The 24337-nt window shown below is 36.7% G+C and overlaps 1 protein-coding gene across 1 annotated transcript in view; it reads right to left on the bottom strand.

Moving 5' to 3' along the window:
- Nucleotides 1–23757, bottom strand: part of LOC107035956 (hemicentin-1) — a 222807-nt gene extending 199050 nt beyond the window's left edge. Inside the window, exons 1-2 of the mRNA XM_015253624.2 lie at nt 23667–23757; nt 22876–23008 (exon numbers count right to left, since the gene is read on the bottom strand). Coding sequence (XP_015109110.2) covers nt 22876–23008; nt 23667–23757 — 224 coding nt within the window. The remainder of the gene's footprint in view (nt 1–22875; nt 23009–23666) is intronic.
- Nucleotides 23758–24337: the final 580 nt, after the last annotated feature.

Here is a 24337-nt window from a genome sequence, read left to right as displayed (position 1 = left end):
ATTGAAATCACGATAAATAAAGTTCATCGCATCTCTCACGCAACATTCATTAATTCTAAATGATTCAGCATGATTTCAAGACTTCAGCGTGTTTTCGGAAATGATTTCAAAGAGGTAAAATCACGTGATTTCTGATTGATTTCAACACAGAGTGGCCCCGTGATTTCCGAAGTGTAGCCTCTCGGTATCAAGTCAGATTCCTCCTCTTGAGGCAGGAAGTTTTTATTAGCAGAACAAATATGGTTTTGTGCACCCAGATTAGATCTACAATCTAGTCGTTAACATTCCTACATCACAATGAACCTTCTCGGAAAACTCAAATAATGAAGGTCAGTTTATCACTATCATTTGCAGCATCCACTGAAATCTCTCTACTATAATACAAATGATAGACACGTAATGATCGAGCCACTGCGAGTGTTACGCAACGATAGCCTAATAAGTAGTCACTACACGAAGGTGTCCATACAGTGTTGTGGTGAGCGTGAAGATACCGCAGAATGGTTTGTTAAGTTGTAGAGGTCATACTATCATCACTATTTCAACATCATTGAGACTCCGCTTTAACGGTTTCGGTAATGATAAATGAACTGTCCAATTGGCAAGACAGCGAGTCCTTCAAGGCTACCGAAAGTCTTGGCGCGGGGTCAAATGTGACAGTTGATTTCGTCCGTGTGATGACTGTGATTGTTTAGTCGGAGTGAAAAAATATTGCTTTGTGCAGGATATTTTACGATTCCTTCGGCAAAAAAATACATTTATGGATGCAAACATCGTAATCCTGTAGAGTAAAATTTTCAACACCGGAAGGGTATTTTTCGCTGAGAAAAAAAATTACTTTTGCCAAGGAATCACTTTCTTGGGCGGAGAATTTATTTCTTCAGAAGTGTAATTCTTCAGACGAGTCTTTCCCAGCTGGTCCACACTGTTGGAAATTTTTTGAAATTTCATGGAAGATATTATAGAAAATCTCATGAGAGTGACATTGAATAGGATTTAGGGAAAAAATAGTGATGAAATTTCAAGGTTTAAGTAGAATTCACAAAAATTCATGAGTTTTCAGTGGGAGTGAGATGGGAATTTCACTACTTGATGGAATTTCCAGTGGAACATGAATATTCAGAAACAAAATGACATGAATTTTCCACTTTCACGCACGAAAAAAATTGATAGAAAAACCTATCGAATTCGTTAGAAAATTCTATTGAATTCCTATTAAACTTTCTATTATTTTTTGGCTGAATCTATCGACATGATCAATAGAAAACATTCAATAGAAAAAGTCAACAGAATTCGATTTTTCTATATAACTTATTCTTTTCATAAATTTTCTATAGAATTTGCTCAACTCAAATTTTCTAATTTTTTTTTCATTCTATTTTTCTTTTCTTCTCATCAAGAAAATCAAACAAAAAAACTTGGAAAATTTGAGCCGAGGAAATTCTATAGAAAATATCTCAATGGAATAAGTTATGGAGAAAAATTGATTTCTATTGACTTTTTCTACTGAATATTTTCTATTAAACATTTCAATAGAATCGGCCAAAAACTAATACAGCAGTTCAATAGAAATTCAATAGAATTTTCTAACGAATTCGATCGGTTTTTCTATTAAATTTTTTCATCCGTGTTTTCCTGAATTTTCCGGATTTTTCTAGATTTTCAGAATAATTTAACTAAAAAATTGAGTGATTTACTGATTTCTTGATCATTTTAACAGAAAACCAATAGAATATTTGGTTTTTCAAAGACAAGATTTCCTGAAATTTCAGTGGGACTTGACCACGATAAAAACTTCCGGAATTTTACGCGGAAAATTCAGACGAAAATTTTTTACAGTGCAAGTCCATCTCCAAATATTACAATTATGTTGAACTATGGGATGATTATGCTACGCATGATCTTGAAATAACTTCGTTGACAATTATTAATATTCAGAATTATTCCAAATTATTTTACGTAATAAAATCTCAAATTTGAAAACATTGGAAAATAATGAAGGGTCTTCAAGGTCATATATTGCATGAACATCTCATAATTCAACATGATTGTAATATTTAGGAATGGACATGGTCCACCTGAGAACGGCTGGCCTCGAGAAATACGCTTCCAAAAAAATAAATTCTTCTCCCAAGAAAATGCTTTCTTGGCAAAAGTATTTTTTTATTAGTATTGGATAAACATCATTGTCCCTTACAGAAAACTTATACACAATATTAAGCAATTATTGACGTTCACTGGGATAATTGTTGATCGGATACCGGAAAAATTTTACAGTTCCGGTATAAATGTCTCTCACGGTCAGTAAATTTTCCCGGGTCATCAGAGTAAATTTCGCTACTCATATCGCACTTTTTCGCTGATACAGGATAAAAGCACTGAAAATAAAGTTCGCTCTCCGATTACACTGTTGAAATTTTTTGAAATTTGATGGAAGATATTATAGTAAATCTGATGAGAGAGTCTCACCAAATTTACTATAATATCTGTGAGAATCGGATTTAGGGAAAAAATGGTAATGAAATTTCAAGTGTTAAGCAGAATTCACGGAAATTCATGAGTTTACGGTGGGAGTGAGATCTGAATTTCACAACTTGATTGAATTTTCAGTAGACCATGAATATTCAGAAGTAAAATGACATAAATTTTCAATTTTTCCCTGAATTTTCCAAATTTTTCTGAAGTTTCACAGAATAATTGAACTGAAAAATCAAGTATTTTATTCATTTCCAGATCATTTAAACAGAAAATCAATGGAATGTTTGATTTTTCAATGACAAGACTTCCTGAAATTCCAGTGGAACTTGAACACGATAAAAATTTCCGGACTTAGCACAGAAAATTCAGATGAAAAGTTTCACCAGTGCACTTAACTTATTCGGTAATTTTTCTCCAACTTTTTTCTCCGTGCGGAGTTCAAATGTTCGTGTGATGTATTCAAATACACACACGTGAGCAACGCAAAAGCAAGGGCACCTGTAGAGAACATTGGAACAAGAGAATATCAATCGACAAGAGTGAAGGGAAACACATTGAGATGACTCTTATGTTAGTGTTGAGTTTGATTCGACAGTGCATTGACAGATATCTTTACGTGACCATGATTAATAAAGACACGTGTTAAGAAATCAAACAAATTCAGCGCCAAGAGATAAAACAATCATTCAGAAGAAAATAACACCCGAGGTCTAAAGTTTCACACATTCTTCACGAGTTTATACCTGGCATTTTATTGTGCGAAGTGGACAGGACTGGTCTGCGATAGAAGTTAATGGTGGACATTGTCTAAAAACGCGGAAGATATACCACAATTTTTTGCAACGAGCATGTGGTATTAACGATGAACATTCTGAAGAAGTTGATCGGACAATGAGCACGCTTCAATTGTCAATGCAATAAGTCTCATTCCATAAGGAATCATGTTCGGATTGACATGCGACCGACCTAAATGTGATAAGTGGCCTCAATATGCCGCAGCGATTGCCAGTAAGTTTTCGATTTTCCAACAATTTTGCGTCAATTTATCGCGTTTCGTTGCGAAATTAGTGATGCTACGAGACACTTTACACTACAAAAACCAGGTGTCTGACAGCTATCTGAATTAAAGATGTCACATGGTAAAAAACGTCTAAATCTTCAAAAGTGTCTGAAAATCTGACTCATGTCTGAAAATTTCAACCACCGTTTCTGTCTGAAAATGATGGTGGACATTTTTTGTGTCTGAAAAATTTCAGGTATTTATTTTCAGATATTTTCAGTGTCTGAAATTCAGTTATTTATGAGCGATTCAAACATTTCACCATTAAGATATCTCGCCTGATTCAGACGGCAAAGTTTATTCAAACATTAATTTTTAAAATATTTCTCGTGTCTGAAAAGTTGACTCATCTACTGCAAAAACTAGGTGTCCGACAACCATCTGAATTTAAGATGACAGATGGCAAAAAACGTCTGACTCTTTAAAAGTGTCTGAAACTCTAACTCATGTCTGAAAATTTCCAACACCGCTTGTGTCTGAACCTGATGTCTGTATCTTAATTTCAGACATCTTGGTGTCTGAAATTGAAATACCTCTATTGATTCAGACACATTTTAATGTCTCAAAAGTGTCTGAAAGTGTTTGAAAAGTATCTACAAAAGTGTCTGAAATTCAGACATTAGTTTTCGCAGTGTACGAGATAAAACTTCGGAGAGATGATGATTTCCTCGTTCTCAATGAATACGGAAATCATTGCTCTCGTCTCAGTCTCGAATAATGCAGAGATGAAATAATTTGACTCTTAGCCATCACGAGAGGAGTCGATATTACGTATTTTGAGACTCCAAAGTTTTGTCTCGTGATGTCTCATGAAATGTCTCGCGGCATCACTACGCGAAATACTGATTGATTTTAATTCTTTCCTCTTCTGGTTTCAGTCAATTTGTCAAGTGTATTCAGTGGAATGCTGGGAGGTTGGTCCTCACCAGTAATTCCTCAACTAGTGAAGCAAGACACACCAGTGGGTACCGAACCAATGACAGAAGATCAAATTTCTTGGCTATCTTCCGTCGGAGGTATCTCATCAATATGTGTTCTTCCATTTTACGCATGGTCAGCCGAGCGCTTTGGACGGAAAACGACGGGATGCTTTATGGCACTACCAGCAGTAGCAAGTTGGCTATTCATACTCTTCGCACAGAACTTCTACCACCTCCTCATCTCTCGTTTACTGACTGGACTCGTCTATGGGATTTGCTTCTCTTTGGTATCAGTTTACGTCTCTGAGATTGCTGATGAATCGATTCGAGGGCAGCTGGGAAGTCTCCTCGGTTTTGGAATCAATTTGGGCATTCTCATTGCATTCATATGCGGTGCTATACTATCTTATCATTCTTTTGCGATATGCGGAACAATCGTGCCTTTCTTGTTTTTCGCAGCGTTCATGTTAATGCCCGAAACGCCGATTTATCTGATGAGGAAGGGAGATATGGAGAGAGCCACTAGGTAAGTTATGATACTGTGGCGCGAGCCACTATGAAATATCTTTTCCGAAATTCGTATAACGCGTCTCGAATATGCTGTATCGTTACGTCCGAGACAAACAACAAGCTATCCTTGTCTCTCACGAAATTTCTGGACAATTCTCGAACCTACCATAACAAAAGGTATTTAAACCCTCACACTCCCGACCGAACGAGTCAGTCGGATTTGAGTCGCCATTGCAAACACATCTCAGGTGCTAAATACAAACGCCTTTCTTATTTCACCCGCGAGTTTTTATTTCGCTACCCGCACTTAACCGCCACAAACACTTAAGGATATCCGAGTACTATGTGCAAGTTATCAAATTTTTTTCAAGCACGATTTCAGTTTTATCGAAAATTTTGCCATCGACGTAGTTTTTCGGATTTTCATTGTTGAATACATCTTTTCGGGAAGTTCGTGAATGAATATTGTGAACAACTCTTTATTCAATTTCACACTTGACTCTCGTTGGTCTAACCCCTAAAGATCACGCGGCAATACTAAAAAATACTCTTGGTCTATTCTATAACCTCTGAAGACGATTTCCCCCAGAAAAAATTGCCTGAACTCCTTGAATATCCTTAATAATATACATAAATACGAATGCCAGTGGAATTGTAACAATTCACAGATCCCTAATGTGGCTGAGGAATAACGACAAAGAGACTGTGGATCGTGAATTACTCCAGCTTGAAAAGACCCTCATGGAAACTGATTCGAATAAATCTGTTCGCGTGAACGATCTATTTAGAGACCGAGGGACGATCAAGGGATTGATCATTTCTTTGGGGCTCTTTGGCGGACAACAAACTTCGGGATGTTCAATCGTGGTGAGAGCAATAATCAATTCATCTTGCTTAATTTCCACTATCATAAGCATTTATGTTTAAATTTTGGTTCTTTTCAGATTATATACACAGCGATGATATTGGAACCAGCTAATAGTTCATTAGCCCCAAATACTGCAGCAATAATTGTCGCAATCATTCAACTTATCGGATCATCACTGGCCTCATTGACAATAGATCGTATTGGAAGAAGAGTTCTCATCCTGCTGTCTTGCGCCGGAATGATAATTTGTCATCTACTGTTTTTCATTTTTTTCTTACTGAAGAGCCAGAACTACGATGTTTCAACATTCTCGTGGCTTCCACTTGTTGCTCTGTCGATTTATTCAATTGCTTATTGCATGGGACTAGGTCCAGCTGCGTATATCGTTTCAACTGAAGTCTTGAAGCCAGATATTGCAAGTCACGGTGTTTCTATATCTTTAGTTTTTGCGTTACTGTTGAGCTTTGTCAGCACGAAATTATTTCCATTTGTATCAACTGAATTCGGTAACCATTCATATTTTTTCATTCTCGCTTTGTTCTGTACTGCTACATTCTTGTTCACATTTTTGCTTGTACCAGAGACTAAAGGACGATCGATGGTGACTATATTCGAGGAATTAAGTGGGAAAAAATGTGATGAGAAGAATTCTAGTAACGAGGAAAAAAAGTGATAATAATCTCTCAATTCAAGGATAGTCATAAAATTGTATTGTAAAAACTGTTCAAATTATCTTCATACGCATTTTGAGGATATATTCTTCTCGACGAGGCGAGACAGTGTTTCCACGAAGGTTTTATGTTGAAAGTGGACTTTAAAGAGGGCCCAGGAGATGTACAATACTTCGACCTGAATCAAATCGCTGAGTCTTTGCGTGAAACATCAAACACGCCATGAAATAAGACAATTCTCAACATGATTCACTCTTATCCATATCAATCGCATCCGTCAAATTTATTCAGTAATTTTCCGTCTTGGGGGGAGGGGGGGTAGCTATGGTTCTATATACCGTAAACAAGAACATTAGATGTACAACAGTGATCGCGATTGCCGCTTCACGATAAATACTTTACGTAGACTCACACTGCGAAAGTCAGTTCATCATCATTTTCAGTGCCCACTTAGTCCTTCCGACAATGATATGGATAGTAGACATGTAATGAATCAATACAAGTGTCACGTAGTGACATAACAAATACTTCATACATGAAAGAGATCATACCGTGTTGTGGTCAGTGTGTATCTATCGCGGACTTGATTGTTAAATTGTAGAGATCACGCTATGAGTGTGTCAAAGTTATGAAGACTCCGCGTCATTAGTTCCGGCGATGATGGATGAATGAATCGGGCGAACGGCCCCTTGAATTGTTTCATTGGAGGGAGAGAAGGGCGGCAAGACAGAAAGTTATCTACAGATTCCAATTGTTTCAGTCAATTTGTCAGGTGTTTTCAGTCGGTACAGAACCAATGACAGAAGATCTAATTTCTTGGTTATCTTCGGTCACAGGTATCTCATCAATATGTGTTCTCCCATTTTACGCATGGCCAACCGAGCGGGCGAAAAAAGACAGGATGCTTGATGACACTATCAGCAACAGGAAGTTGGTTATTCATGCTTTTTGCACTACCACCTAGTGGTGCCGCGAGACACTTTACGAGACAAAACTTTGGAGAGATGGTCTTGGTCTCAATGAACATCAAAATCTTTGCTCTCATCTCAGTCTCCAAATGTACAGTATCGACGTCTCTCGTGATGACTTCGAGTCCATTTTTTCTCATCTCGGTCTCAAGTTTTTCGTGTTTTTTAATGTAAAATCGCGATTTTTGTCTCGATTTGTCTCGTCTCGATTTTCTAATAATAAAAATCACGAAAAACTGGAAGCCGAGAGGAGATAAATTGACTCCAATTCATCACAAGAGGAGTCGATACTGCGCATTTCAAGAGTGAGATTAGAGCAAAAGTTTTCGTGTTCGCTGAGACCGGGACAATCCCTCCAAAGTATTGTCTCGTAATGTCTCGTGAAATGTCTCGCGGCATTACTACTACTACCTCCTCATCTCTCGTTTGCTGACTGGACTCGTCCGTGGGATTTGTTTTGCTTTGACATCAGGTTACGGTTCTCAGATTGCTGATGAATTGATTCGAGGTTAGCTAGGAAGTTTTCTTGGATTTTCTATCCATTTGGGCATTCTCATCACACTCATATGCGGGATAGGTGGAGCAATTGGGTCTTTACTATATTTGCAGCGTTCATATTCATGCCCGAAACAGCGATTTATCTGATGCGGAAGAGCGATGTGGAGAGACCCACTAGGTAAGTCACATCACTTTATGGTCTACATGAATATGAATTACACTCGAATTCTGTGAAGTCACAGATCCCTAATGTCGCTGAGGAATAGTGACTAAGAGACTGTGGATTGTGAATTATTTCAACTTCTGAAGAGCCTCGTGAAAATAGATTCGAGAGAATGCACTCGCGTCTTTCACATCTTTCAGAATGTTCAGTTATAGTAAGAGTTATACCTGTTACATCGTTAATTCATCAGGTCTTTCGATTTAGACTTCAATAAGCACTCCAGTTTCAATTTTGCTCCTTCTGAGATCACCTACCTGACAGTTATATTTGAACTCGCTACTAGCTCATCGGGTCCGACTTTTGCAGCGATAATTGTCGCCATCATGCACACTATTAGATCGCAGTACATTAGACAATAGATCGAATGAGAGCCCTTATCTTGCTGTCCTGCGCAGGAATGATGATTGGCCATCGTCTATTTTCTATTTTTTCTCTACTTAAAAAGCAAAACTGTGATGTTTGGTCGTTCACATGGCTTGCACTTGTTGCACTGTCAACTTATTCAATTGCCATGGGACTGGGTCCAGCTGCGTCTGTCGTTATATTTGACGTCTTAAAGCCAGATATTACCAGTCACGGCACTGCCATTTCTTTATTGTAGGAGTTACTTAGGAACTCTGTCACTACGAAATTTTTTCCATATGTATGTAGTGAATTTGGTAGTCATGGTTCCTTTACATTCTACTACATTCTTCATTCACATTTTTGCTTATACCTGAGACTAAAGGATGTTCGATTGTGTCGATATTCAAGTGATGAGAAGAATTTCTCAACTCAAATATGATTGAAATAAACTTGACAAGTATTTTGATAAAATCTTCTTCTCGTCCTATTTACTGTGACTGTCCTTATCTTACATAATGGGATTTTTGACTGCTCTAACACCCAACTTCCCCCATGTGCAAGTTGCAAGATTCTGGAGATCTCCTCCTTGAGATCTTACGTAAGATAGCAAGAACTTGGTTGAGGAAAAGTTCAACATGGATTTATGGGGGTGGCAAAATGAGGGAGAGTCAAATAAGGAGTAGTCGAAGGAGGAATTGTTAGAACTCGATTCATCTTCGTTTGACCATTCCTTGTTTGAGCGGTCTTCATGCTGTTATTGACGTTTCCCTTCTGTATTGACGATAGGAGTATCTGGCAACCGTCTTGGTGTTGACTCTTGCGCTTGATCACTCATCTTGATTCTGATGCTGTTCAACCAACTTTCACGCTTATGTTTGGGCATTAGGCTTGACTCCTATGCTTGACCGTCACACTCAACTCTTTTCCTCAACTCCCAAATTCGATCCTTACTCTTTACGCTTATATTTCACACTTAGATTCACTCCTTTCGTAAGATTTTTATGGACACCTGATTGACACTGATGACACTGATTTCCAGGCGCATGTCACTGATATTCGAGAATGTATTATCCATTTTTGATGATACTGCACTAATAGAAAAAAGTATTTATATTAAGATGTTTCTTTCTTGGTTCAAGTATTTTATTCTTGAACTAATTTCGAATGAATATCAAGTGAATATCAATTATTTCTTCTGGAGATACATTTACTTGAATCAAATAAAACAGTCCTTGGCGTCAAGTCACACGTATTCACCACAAAAATGGAAAAGCTCTATTTTCTTTAACCTAATATAATCTCCAGTCGAGAAGTTTTCTACTTTCATGAAGTGATCAAAAATCCTACCTAAGAAATGATTGCATTGAGGAATGAATTGAATGTTGTTTTCTCGAATGAAGCCGATGTTTAAATTGAGCTTTCCGGACATCACATTGAACGAAATTTGTGACATTCAAGTTTGTGTTGAGTTGTCGTAACCTGTAATTCTGTTATGGTAAACTAATGGGATTCTTTTTAGTCAAGAAATATAAACTCTAATATATAGATTCCAATCACCGACTATTTTTACCAACAAAATTTAGTGATACATTCCTAAAAATTGGAGGTGAATCTCTACAATTTAGTGGCAATGTCTATGTCATACAATTTTACAATTTTGCACTCGTTGAATTTTCCAATCACGAATCCCTAAAACTAAGGATAGATTCCGAAAAATTAAGGATGGGTACTTGAAAATGTTGTTCTCTGTGTTAGCAATTCAGATTAGCTCTCGTCAACATCATATCCTTCCGCTCCATGTCCTCTACATTTCTACCAAGAATCTAACAAATATAGAAATCACAGTGGAGACGCTCCCGCAATCCCAAAGATTTCCCGATATCCCGAATAAATGTTGATATATCCAAACTTCTCGAGTTTGCCATCCCCCCAGGCATTATACGAAACCCAAGTCTCAGTATTATTCTATAATCTATTCCGCGGGATGACAGTGTTCGCGATAGCAGTTAGGGTTGGTTGCATGCCAGCCTGGTCTCAGCCGGTTCGCACGCCACCACTGGCATCGAACCATTCCTAACCCATCCGATAGACCAGACCATATCTCTCTAATTCTGTTCGGCTTTCTCCCTCGATTGTAGTGGTGCTCGAGGTTGAGACTCTAGCACACCCTCCCACCGCGTTAGGAGGGTCTGAGGCACGTGTAGATAGAGATAGGGCGTGCTATTCGTTGTTACCGCTTATTTACCATGTAATGCGAATAGTATCAGTGGTATGGCATGCTGGAGTATCCGTGGATTAGTCGAGTAATGGGAGCTCACTTGTTACGAGTAGATAAAACTGGTCTGCAGTTATAAAAATATAAACGGAAAGATAAGTAACAATTACGAATAAAAATATCTGCGCATGTGCTGTATTATGGTCTGAATTCCGCAATAATATTTCGGAATCTGAACATTGTTAGAAATTTTTTGAAATTTAAGTAACAGATGTATTTGTATTTTCAATATTTGGAAATTGAATTCAATTTCAGACTAAATTGCTCATAGAATTCCTGGTTCATCTTGGAAATTCAATAAAATTAAGTTATTCATTATGAATGATCATTGAATTTTCAATGGGAATTTGGATTTTCACACCCATCGCGAAAACTAAGCATTACATTCAATTGAATTTACAAGAGATTAAAAATTCAGACGAAAATTTGCCTGAATTTTCACGATTTTCAGTGATTTATATTGTCGTATGAACCTGAGAAATCAACTTCCATTGAATATTCAAGAACATTGACTGATTTATCAAAAACAAGATCAATGGAAATCCTATGTAAATTATTTGTTGTTAAAAAATGTTCAAGATTTTTTACTTGAAATTTCAAGAGTAATTTTCTGACAGTGAAATATTGAATTCTCGATTCCAGAATAATATTCCGGAATCCGGAATATTTTGTGCTCAATTCCGGAATGATATTCCGGGGACTTCCTCGCATTGAAATATTGTATGTTACGTCTATGAGAGTTGGCATGTACCGACGATGCGCCGTCCGAATTTAAGTGAGATCGGGCAGTAATCGCGAGGAGCACTCAGGGAAATATTTCCAGTAGTAATATTTCTGGACGATATTTTCCGATTGTTTTGTTGCGTAGCAACGAGAGGGAGAATTTTTGCAGATTAAAATCCCGAGCGCGAGCCGGCGATGCCGGTAACGGCATCTAAATCTGATGCCGTTACGGACCGAGCCAATTAAATAATTGATAGCATAGAACTGTAAATTTTCCATTAAGTGAATATTTCTAATTTTTTTAAAGGGATTATCGATTAACCAAATAATCGGCAATCTTCCCACCTAAATTATTGATTAATAAAATAGTTAAAATTTGAATAATTAAATCGACGATTACTTGAATAATTATAAGGTTAAGAGTAATAATGGTAACTAATTGATGGCTTCAAAATTTAACAGCAATTATGATTTATGAATATGGCTATCTTCGATCCGGAATAATATTCCCGATTGCGGTATATTATTCCAGATTCCGGGAAATTATTCCGGATTCCAGAATATAAGATCCCGGATTCCGCGATACAAATATTTCTGATTCCGGAATATTATTCTTCGGTCACACGCGCTCAACCGCCAGCTTTCATCCGTCGCAAGGTTAGCGCAGCGTCGCTGGGTTAAACCGTGCGCGCTGGTGCCACATTGGAGCTTACACACAGCACACAGCGGGAAGCGAGCACCAGTAAATGTAGCAACACTGTCGCTCGAATGGTCAACCGGGACTCACTCGCACCGCAATTCAGTTCGCTCGACGTTTCTTTTTGTTTTTAGCTAAACAAATTTTCCGAAAAAAACGGACAACGCCAACACTTAATAAAAGGATTGACCTAGGAACTCCAATTTTTTTAGCATTTTTAAACGTCGAGAAACACACTAAAATATAAAAAAGGGGGTTAAATACCCGATTCGTGGTTTTTTTCTTCTGTGATAGCTGTGAAATATGATCGAGGATTTTATTCTAATCTGAGCGTACTCTATGGCAAATCGAGTACTATTGTCTTCCGGCGACGATCACGAAGATCAAAATTACAGTATGTCACGATCCTATCTCAACATACCCCCAAGATTTTATGCCTCTACATGCACATGTATCGCTTTATCTCATGTATATGAATGTCGAAAGTTTTGTACGAGTCTCCAACACATGATGGGTGACTCCGATAACCCAGTAGCTGGAATCCGCCGGGGAAAAATTGTCGATGACCAGAAAGAATCGGAAGGGATTCCATATCGGGGGGTCGAATAAGTAATGCTACGAATATACATTCCCCTCTATTTAGGGTGTGAAGGGAAAAAATTTGCGATTCCAGGAATGGATATAAATGTGAAACACGCGTGGATTTGTCATTTTATCATTGATTGAAAAATAAGCCCCATTTCGATCAACTGGGATTGATGTGCGGAGATAAATCTGGAGATTGTTCGATATTCGCTTTCCTGCTGGGATATTCTATTGATGGTCTTGATGGAATTGATGATGCGGATAGAGTTTTCAGGTCAATGTGGAGTCAAATGTTTCAATGTCGATAGCGATGACGTAAAATCTGATATTTATGAATTGATGGAGGGCTAGTAACACCTGAAATTATGGTGTCATTCAGCGATGAAATCAGTTCGAAGTCTCCCATGAAAAGAGTGGAGTCTCGGGATTTTCAATCATGGAGTTATTTTTTGAAATCATAATGAGGTCATTTGTATAACCACACCCAGAAAAGTGGTTCTTTTGAAACAAATAAAAATTGTTATTTCAAATTTTTTACTTATTTCAAGGATATTTTTGTTAAAAATGAATAAACTTCATTACTTGTTTTAAGAAAAAGGGTTTATTTATATTAAATAAAGAATTTTTTTATTTCGAACAAAATTGTTATTAAATTTGCAAAAAGAATTTACTTATTTCAAATAAAGAGTTTTCTTATTTTAAGAAAATCACATTTTCATGTAGTTTGTGAAACAATTTAGAAAGTGTTTCAACAATATTCGTGAGCTATACTATAGAACAAGGTTGTACTGACCATTTTGGGTGTTTCAGGATATCTAAGAGGAATAAACTCGTATGAACCTAATCTACGAAATATGAAATCTGAACGATTTGAGCTCCAATTTTTGTTTAAAAACCTTCAGAAATTTTGAAAATTTTAAAAAATTTATGAAATGATGAGACCGACATGGTCTACTAATATGTACAGAGTTCATTTTTTAATTTTAAATGTTAGTATGAGACAACAGAATCCATCATTCTAATCAGTAATTATTTAGTTTCAATTTTTTTTCAATTTGGGTGAGATTTCAGTGATTTCTATTATGCAAATGGTATTGATTTTCGCTGATTGGAATCATTGAAACCATGATCTGTCATGGCGTCAACAAGAATCGTGTTTGAAATAAATGAAATCTTGAGATCATGAAATGACAAATTCATGAAACCATGAAACAATTCTATCATGGAATGATGTACTAAGAAAAAAAATTATTTTGTCAAATATTAGTTTACTTGAGAGGAACATTTATTTTTCAAAGTCTTATTTCTCCAATCGAGTCATTCCCAGGTGAGCATCATTGGGTTTCAATTATGACAATCATGTTGCTCTAGAGGATGACTATGTTGCACATAACCTTGGATGAACTCCTCCAATGATTATTCATTTTTCCTAAATTTCTTATTTTCCAGAGGGAAAGATTTCGATTAATTTTCTAATATTGATAATTATCGAGGGAATACACTCAAGGTCATTACTAACATAATTATCTCCTAGAGCAAGGCAATTGTCATAATTGGAACTTAATGAGAATTACTGCAGAAATACGGTATTGAAAAACTAAATATTCAAAAACAATTTTTTTTCTCAGTGTGAAATTATGAAATGATGAAATCATGAATGAATCATCAATGAAATCATGAGTGGATGGAATCATAAAAACAGTTATTGAAATCACTAATATTATTACCAGAAATTGACTCAGCCCCTCTGAATTGACCTGTGAAATCTCGAGAATCCGCTGGGATCTGACCTCCGGTCCGAACCCTTCGCCGGTAATCCAGCTGCGATCCTATCATTTCGTGAAACAGTTAACCGATCTGCTCAATTGGTGCCCACTAGTTGGAAGTTGAAACACTCGAAAAATCATCCGAGCGATTCACTTCAACTTCACTTCATTTTTACCTAGAACTCATTCTTCCCCTTTCATTTCAAAACAAATGCCACTCAATCCCTTATTAGAGTCCTTTCCCCCAGTTGTTCGAAGTTTTGGGAAGCATTCAGTGGAGTCAATAGGCCAATTCTCCCTCCATATAATTCAGCCCCAATTCTTAAGGGTGAAAATAAAGAAGTTATGACGCAGTGATAAATAATATTTTATCCACCGATAATAAACTCATATGACTTGAGGCGAGAGCACGGAGCACCATGAAAACTTTACGAGATTATTCGAGTACATGAGCCACGTGTGGACTTTGTGGTGTTATATTCGTGGGTGTAAGGTTAAGACAGCGGGAGTATTATGGTGGGTACTCAAGAAAATCTCTCGCTTGTGCAACTGAGGGATAATGCTCAAGTTCTAGTGAGGACGCTTGTGGATATCGTCTTTAGGAGCATAATTCTGTAATGGGAGGACTTGAAACTGAGTGACTATCAGGTATTGAATAATTGGTATTGAATGATAGTGTGACGATTCGTGGTTTAATCAAATAAGAATTGTGATTTTTTAACCTTTCACCCGGCGTCGATACTCCATATGGATATTCCTTTGTTCAATTTATTGTTTATAATCATTCTCATTGCAAAAAACAATACGACCGATGATAATCATCTATCCCAATTTATCATTTATTATTCTATATTAATATGATAATTTAGCTGTTAAATATAAAAATTTAACAGTTAAATTATCGTATTAATATTATTTGTTCAAAGTAAAAAAAACAATCATCATTTTCACTGTATTGCATTCCGATTTTCCTAAAAATTATGAGGTAATCTCACAATTCAAACTATCAATTCTAATTAACTTTGTTCGAAGAAAAACGTAGATGTGATATTAAGAAAGTAGAATTATTCTATTTTCCTCCGACCTAGGTGACTGGGACAATTATGATACGTTTATTCATGTTTCGTAGAATGTTCCAGATATCCGTTCGAGATCTCGTTTTCGATTCAAGATATTGTCCATGTTTTTTTTTACCAACAATATTTCCGAAAATATAGAACTTTACAAACTTGTGGAAACTCTGTAGTGAAGACTACACTGTTAAATTTTTTTTTTAATTTCGTGGATATTAGTAAGATATTATAGTAAATCTCATGAGAGTAATATTCAATCGATTTTTGAGAAGAAATTGTTATGAAATTTCAAGTTTTAAGTAGAATTCATGGAAATTCATAAGTTTTTTCAGTGAAATAATTAATTTTCAGTGGAACATGAATATTCAGAAAAAAAAAGAGATGAATTTTTAATTTTCCGCTGAATTTTTCTGATTCTTCCGAATTTTCACAGAATAATTAAACTGAAAAATCAAGTATTTTATAACAGAAAATCAATGGAATATTTGATTTTTGAATAATAAGATGTCCTGAAATTTCAGTAGAACTTGAATACTACAAAAATTTCCGGAATTTGGCACTGAAAATTCAGACAAAAATTTTTAACCCTCCAGTTGTCGCGCTATGAGCAAAGCGCAGTCTTCTTTATTTGTTCCATGATAACTGCGAAAATATCGATATTCACGAAATGGAAATTTAGGAGTTCCTTAAATAATCTGTCCTCGTGGCATTAAATCCGGTTTTATTGTTCTGCGGCCACCCAATCTTTTTTTTATTAATTTTTCAGTGAAGTGCGGTCAGAGAACAACGGCGCTGCGCTCGTTACGCGACCAAAGTCGAAGTAGAAATTTAACGAGCGTCATTGCCAGCCCTCGTGCTGTTCCCAGCTCGCAGATGGAGAATCGTCCTGGCAACGTCGCGCTCGAAAATACACGGACTGCGCAGCGCTTAGCGCACGACTAGACTCGTTCGGTGAAGAGGCGCGACCACTTGAGGGTTAACAGTGTAATCGTTTGACTTTCCTTTTTCCTACTCAGGGTGACAAATGGGAAGTTGCCCAAAATATACTCACATGTCTTGTGATCGCGTCATCGGATTAGGATACCCCAGGTTTGCGCATGGAGGTATGGAATGACCCCCTTATTCACCCGATTTGAACCCGTGTGACTTCATCTTATGGGGCTTCCTGAAAGATAATGTTTATGCGGAAAAACCCGGGACCAAAGATGATTTGAAAAAAGTCATCAGAGACGGAATTTCTGGTATTTCTCCATCTCAGATTGAACAAGTTTTCATAGTTTCCGAAAACGGCTTGATTATTGTGCAAATTTGATTGAAGATCACTTCGAAAATATTTACCATTAATAGTTATCTCCTGGCTAAATTTGTCAATTTTTTTCAAATCTCAATAAGTATCTATTAGATGTGTCTGATTTAACTGAAACTAATTCCAAATAAAAATTACATCTTTACTCAATTCATATGTATTTTTCTTTTTTTTTCCTGGCACTCATTTCAAAGTTATAAACGATTAGTTTAGGCAACTTCCTAATTGTCACCCTGTAATTTTTGGGTTAATGGAAGTTAGTCAAAATAAATGGACTTCAGTAGATGGGACAACCTTTGATTGAGACCTGAGCTCACACAAGAAAAAATGTCATATTTCGATCATATCGAAAACTTCCACAGCTTCCCCCCTTTTTATTCTATAGAAAACATCCAATAGAAATTATTTTATAGAAGAAATCTGCACAATTTTATCTTTCTATGTATGTGTTTTCATGATATTTTGTACAGTTAGTCAAAACATTCCCTTGGCTGATACGCTGCCGCTTCGATTCCAATTAAACATTGAAATTAGCTCGCTGTGACTCGAAAGCACTTGACATAGCCTGGTTATTGATTTTCAAATCAGCTTCAATTTTTGATGCCCCCGTTATTGCCCATAATTTCAAAGTGTTTGAATATTATCATATTCACTCTATAAATATAATCATCACGTGAATACTAACGAGAAGGGTATAGATCAATGTTAATGAGGAATGCTAGAGTAGCTTATTATGACGTGATACACAGCTGGTTTACTCTCGCATGGCACATGATAATTAGAGATCTTGCAACCACCCACACATACACACACGTTGTGTTTATGCAGCTAACACTTGCGCAATTCAATTATCGAATAAATAATTAGAAAGGTGCATCAACCGTTTCATCCATCCAATCAGCAATGATTCGCAAATAATGACCATCACTAGCCTATAAAACTGCCGGAAATTAATAATTAAATAACGAGATTACCGGCCAATATTCCCATATTTGTTGGTCCCTGGTCTGATGAATATTTGAATGAAGTTTTAATAGTGAAGGTAATGACGAAAACAGCGTTTCGAGTATAATAAATTATGAGGGGTATTAAGAGCTTCCATTAACCACTGTGCAATTCAAATCCTCGGGAATTATTAACGAATATTCAAATGCTACAAACCGCAATATACTGGTCATTTTGAGGAAACTGAATTTTCAGGAATTGCAATCACCCAGAAGTACTGATTCCCCATGTGGATATGATGATTGTAAACCCATGGCGCGATCAAGCGTAAATGCATTCGTCAATGCGTCAATCAATAAATAGATACTGGTATATTGACACTTCATCAGGACCACACTGACAAAAACAAAGATTTTTGAGAAATACATCTTTGCTTATATCAAGAAACTTCTGACTTGCAAATTTTCAAGAGTACAATATCTTGCACTAAGAAAATAAAAACTTTCGTCAATTAATTTTGTACTTGTCCTAAAGACGGGGACAATTTCTTGCTGATGGAAAAGCAATTTCTTAAACCAAGTAAAATTGAATTAATTCGTTTAATAGTTTTTTAGCCTCAATTATAAAATATTTCAATGCAAAAACCACTTTAATGGATTTGAGAACTCGTTTTCTTGATATGAAGAATTTCTTCTCATCTTTCGCACAAACATAAAATTTCTTGGCGTAAGATTTTTTTTCTTAGTGTGAGATATTGTGCACTTTATAATTTTCAAGCCACGAACTTCTTGATACAAGTAAACTCTAGTAGAAATTTCACAGCGCAAAAACGTCGCGGCGGCACTGGCGCGCGACATTCAATATTATAGGCCTAGGCACTTTGGCTCAATGTCGCAGAATTTTGTTCAATTTCTACTAGAGAAGAAGTATTTCTCAAAAAACACTGGTTTTCGCAGTGCAGAATACCGAAAATTTTCGAAAACGTAATGCTCAAATAACTCTCACTAATGCTATTCTCATTATATTTCCATTTAGATTTCTCTTCAAGTAATAGAATCAGTCCACACGGAGAGAAAAATTTAATAAAAATTACCAGAAAAAAAACGTTGAGAAATTTTACGGAACGGAACGTAGAAATAACTCATCAGCTTCATAGAAATTGTTGAACGTTAAAGAATTTTTGATTTTGGAGGCATAATAAGTCGAGAAGTTTCTGTAAGATTTTACTTCTTCGGGAAAAATTACATGACAATTCTGTACTCTGTTCGGTGATGAACCTGAAAATGAATTAAACGTTTCAGATTTCTTCTCTTCCATTCCTATAAAAATTGCCGGAAAACAATTTTCCATTGCGGATTACGTGAATTGTTCCGTAATTTTTACTGAATATTTCTTTCCGTGCAAGCGATAGAGGTGTAATCCTATCGTAAAAAGGAGAAAGGAAATCGATCTCGAAATATCTCGAAAATCTCGAATAAGCGTAAGCGTAAGACTGAAACCGAAGCAGCACGCGCGGCCGATCTCGTGTTATCAGAAATCAATTGAAGAACAACAATCATAATTGATAAAAGTGAAAAATTAATGCCAATAATTTCGAATTTGTTGATCCCACACAAGATTGATCCGATCCATTTTCAATCTTTTTGTTTCAGGCAGCACGAGGATGGCAAACACTTCTCGAATCTCCCTCACTCGATCAGTAGAATCACTCGTTGACCTTTCATGCAACATGATAACAGTTGTTGGCTCATCCCTTGATGCTCTGGTTGGGGCTTCTATTTCACGAATTGTTCAGGGTAACTGCTCGTGCGCAACACTCCGGAAGGATTGCCAAACGATTGAACACCCGAAACGAGAACCCGATGATTGAACATAGAGACGAAATCGACATTACACACTGGGTAGAAAGGGGGAAAGCATTTCGCTGGCTACCTCTGCATTTCATGGATGCTCGATCGATCAGCTCTTCTCCCTTTTTCACCATTCTTTTTTATTCGGAAAGAGGTACCATCATAGTTCGCTTTTTTGTGTGCGGCAAACTGTGCGTTCCCTCGCTAGAAAAAAAGACGCTGTGAAGAAAATGGGGGATACACCCATACGCTATTTTCCTGGTTTTTTTCCAGTTTCATTTTCCATTTCCACCTCAACACGTACACCGTGCATAGCATGCGATATCGGGTGGAAGTATATTCGGGAATTGAGTTTACTAGCCTCCAGTATTTAGTAGGAAGGTGGATCTTGTTGGTGTGGCTGTACCAAATGGAAAATATCTGAAAGAATCTGTAGAACTGCAGAATGGGCTTCGATGAAATGAGTTATCGATTATTTTCAAGACCCCACAGAATCTCTATAAATTGAAAGCTGAAAGGTGATGAACAGGTAAGAAAACGATTCCTGAATTACATCAATGGCGGAAAATTTTCGGAGATGAGAAATTATTATTTAGGAAATAAAGTCAACTGTCCATTAGGAAACATTGTCAACTGTTCTGCTGTTAGGAAAACATTGAGATTTCATGGATATTCGTAATGAATTTTATTGGCAACGGGACGATTTGGTTAAAAAAGATTTCAAAATGGTAATGAAATAGATAAAATTTACGAATACTGTCAAATGAAAAATAATATGAAAAATGGTGAAACTAAATGAATGTGACTTAGTCAATTTAATTTTATTATTTTGGCTTTTTGGGGTTTACATACCAGTTGCGTCCACGTCACAAACACTGGGTAATGCTAAACGCTGGTATGGCTTGTTATTATAATAAATTGCCATACCATGCGTTCTTGAATTCTATTGAAATTCGAATTTACAATTTTTAGAAATTATGTACCTCTTGAAAAGAGGAGTTGGTAGGGAGGTCCCGTAGAACTTATGCGTGAGCTCCCATAATTATTCCATGGGGTGGCTCAAAGAAATGTAAATTCATATTAGCTGTTACCCAGAAATTAACCTTACGAATTTTTAGTTTCACCAGAAAAATCATTCGATCAAGCCTCATACTTCAATAACCCATAAGCATACACTGATAGAATGATTCATTTATTCCAAACGAGATTCGTTAACTATTAACGAATGGTAGAGTTGAATATGACCAAATGAATATTCGTTAATAGTTAACGAATGGTTCACTTGAATGGCGAAAGTCAAGTCAAACAAGGCTCCTCAAATGTACATTCGTTAACTATTAACGAATGAACATTTGGTGGAACCGAATAGACCCAAACCTCCAACCAAAATCCATTCGTTAACAATAACTAATCCGTTCTATCAGTGTAGAAAAACTTCGAAAGAATATTTTTAAAAATCACTCATATTTAAAAGTTCGGGTTTACTTGAAATTAACCAAAAATTAATCCAAATCATTTGACAATTCAAACCATTTCTGTTTTCTGTTCAAGAATAATTAATTAAAAATAATTAAATAGAATTTCTCAGTACAATACTGAACGAGAGTTGAATAGCCCTCAAAATGACATACATACAGTGATAGAGCTGAAATTTGCAATGAGAATGATTATAAACAGTTAATAGAAAATGCAACATCGAATCTGATAGGAAATAGTATATTTCGATACGATTGCGGGAAAGTGTTTTTGGGCTCGTGGGAGTTGCCACGAGCCGAAGGCGAGTGATATAACCCCACGAGTCTAAAATAGTACATTACATGCCCGAGCCTTGGAAAACAGATCACCGTTCTCCACGTGTAAGATTGGCTTCCGAGCCGAAGGCGAGGATGGCAAGTACGTGGGGGAGGGTGATGTTTTCCATGGCGAGGTGTGTATATTAATTTTCAGGTCCCGTGACACGAAAACACCTTTCCCGCACGGAGAGAAATGTTCAGTAAAAAATGCGGAACTCACAATTCACTCACCGATTACGGAACCGACTCAGAAAATTTAACTGACGGTATTGTAATTTTTCACATGAGAATCAGATAAAAATTACAAAACGCTCCGGAAAATTTCCGTGACAGTTCTGCAAAATTTCCTACAACCACATCTCGCTCCGGAATTACGGGAAAGATACGTAATTTTTATTGAATATTTCTCTCCGTGCGCGAGTATCGAACTCTATTTTTCATCACAATGTGTGGGAAGTGAGTTTTTGCGCCCGCGGAGCGTGCGTAAAATGTCACTTTACACACATCGTGATGAAAAAGGGTATTAATTTCCATGCAATAATTGGGCTGAAACCAACAATTTTCATTGACTTTTCTATCAAATTTCGAATTTTTAATGGCAAAATTACTGAAAAATTCAGTATAGCTGAGATGTGATAAAAATATTCAAAAAGTGTAGCGTAAATAAGAGGCAAAAATTTTCAATTCCTTAATGTAGGATGAATTTTCCCGTCACATCACGGAGATCGTGCACAATATTCAATCATATCAATTGCTCTTAAATTGGTACCAATTTGTACACATTATGTTCACTTGATTGAATGAATAATTATAGTTCCACGAATGAAATGAATCAGATTTATTGATCAATTCACCCTCTTTTCATGTCCCGTCTCAGACTAATCAGTTCAATGACTATCGGAATTTAATTAACTTGCTGAAATAATTTATCAGCCCACAGAGTGAATTACGCCAAGTGAAATCCATTCCTTCTGAAATGAATTCCAAATATAGGAATCGTAGATTATCAAAGCAGCCTGTACCAAGAAAACCCCCGACGTTTAATAACGTTCCATCGCGTCTATTCTGTCATCAGGTGGAGGCGCCCGTATATAACCCAACCCGCGGTTATTATTCGCATGAATTACTCCATTGAATTTTACGGGATATTCGTTGAAAAGCCATGGATTTCAGCAGTTTCAGTTGCCTTCCCAAGTAACACTGAAAATTTCACTTTATTCGCGGGCGTAGTGTGATCCTGGGGTGGATCAACTTGGATGGGATCCAATTAAAAGCTTCTAGTGACATCGTTGGTGGTGCATGTAGCGTTTAATGTACTCACGTGTAAACTGGATTTCCATCACCTCCGTCCTTGAACCACAAGACCATGTGAAGTGCATCGTATCCTGAGGGGGTTATGTCACAGGGTAGTTCAACAGCACCACCTTCAACTGCACTTATATTCAACATAGGCACTGCAACAAGAAGAAAAAATGTTTCTTCTATTATTTTTTCATTGATTGCTTTTTTTTTGCTTCCGGATGGAAGCTTTGTAATCGTTCAATTTTGAGTTTTGGATCTTTTGTGTTTTAATGACTTATATTCATCATAAGGACTGGAACAACAGGAGAAGATGTTTGTTCTATAATTTTTCATTGATTGGTTATTTTTTGTTTCGTCTGCACGTGGGTGTAGATGTGTGTACGTGTGTAACAAGGTTTTTCTACAATTATTGGCAAACGGATGGATGAAATTAAATCCTTTTTTTTCAAATGTAGGTATTGTTGAGCCCTATGAATCAGCATTAATTAAAATATAATATATCCCGGAATCCAAAATATAAAATATTCTGGATACCGGAATATTATTTTGGGATCGCAAATTAAATATTTCGGATTGCGGAATATTATTCCGAAATTGATGATGAAGTATCTCAGGAATACACACGGAGAGAAATGTTCAGTAAAAATTACGGAACGCTCTTGAAAAATTCCGTGACAGTTCCATAAAATTTCCTACAATCACATTTCGCTCCGGAATTACGGAAAAGATACGTAATTTTTATTGAATATTTCTCTCCATGCAGAATATTACATACCACATTGGAGGATATTTTTTTCCATGTAAATGTACTTGACTTGTATAATAATTTTTCTCCAAGTTTTTTCTCCGTGTAATTGCTTTCCTCGTTTCCTGATTCCTCTCTCGATCTCACTCCGCACATACTCTTTGTCACACAGCCCAGCATCACCCAACCGTATATTTCACATATGTAAAGTTTTCAGACATATTCTTTCCCGCGCTTCAGATATTAATAACACTCGCACACGTTCACGCCGTTCATACCTCAACACAGTATTCCTCATGAGCCACGAGAATACTTCAATTTCTCGCTCCCTGCTATTTAAACTTCCGCAATATGTGATTCTAAAATTTTTCGGTAGTAGACGCAGTTATCAGGGACTTCATGGCCGTTCTGGAACTTCTTACCGATAAGGACCAGTTGAATTCTCCTCTAAATTCCAATCGTCCAACTATACCTCTATTGGTTCAAAATTTGATATTGCCTCCACTCGAATGTTAGCCAACTTCAGTAGAGGGAAAGAGTGGAATCTCTTCCGTTTATGCAAACTTGCTACGAAATAAGAAGCCAAAGTCAATGTTAAATTGTCCTCGAGATACGAGACGAGTCTTTGTAGATGTCTTTCTCGAAACTTTTTTTCTCATATTCTAGTGATATTTCCTCACATCATTAAAGTGTTTCGTGTGTAGATCACCAAGAGGGGGGGGGGGTGAAACAGAAG

The sequence above is a fragment of the Diachasma alloeum genome, unplaced genomic scaffold (assembly GCF_001412515.2).
Source record: "Diachasma alloeum isolate Michigan unplaced genomic scaffold, Dall2.0 Dall_scaffold_00203, whole genome shotgun sequence".
NCBI lineage: Eukaryota > Metazoa > Arthropoda > Insecta > Hymenoptera > Braconidae > Diachasma > Diachasma alloeum.
This window is presented reverse-complemented; position numbering and strand designations above follow the sequence as displayed.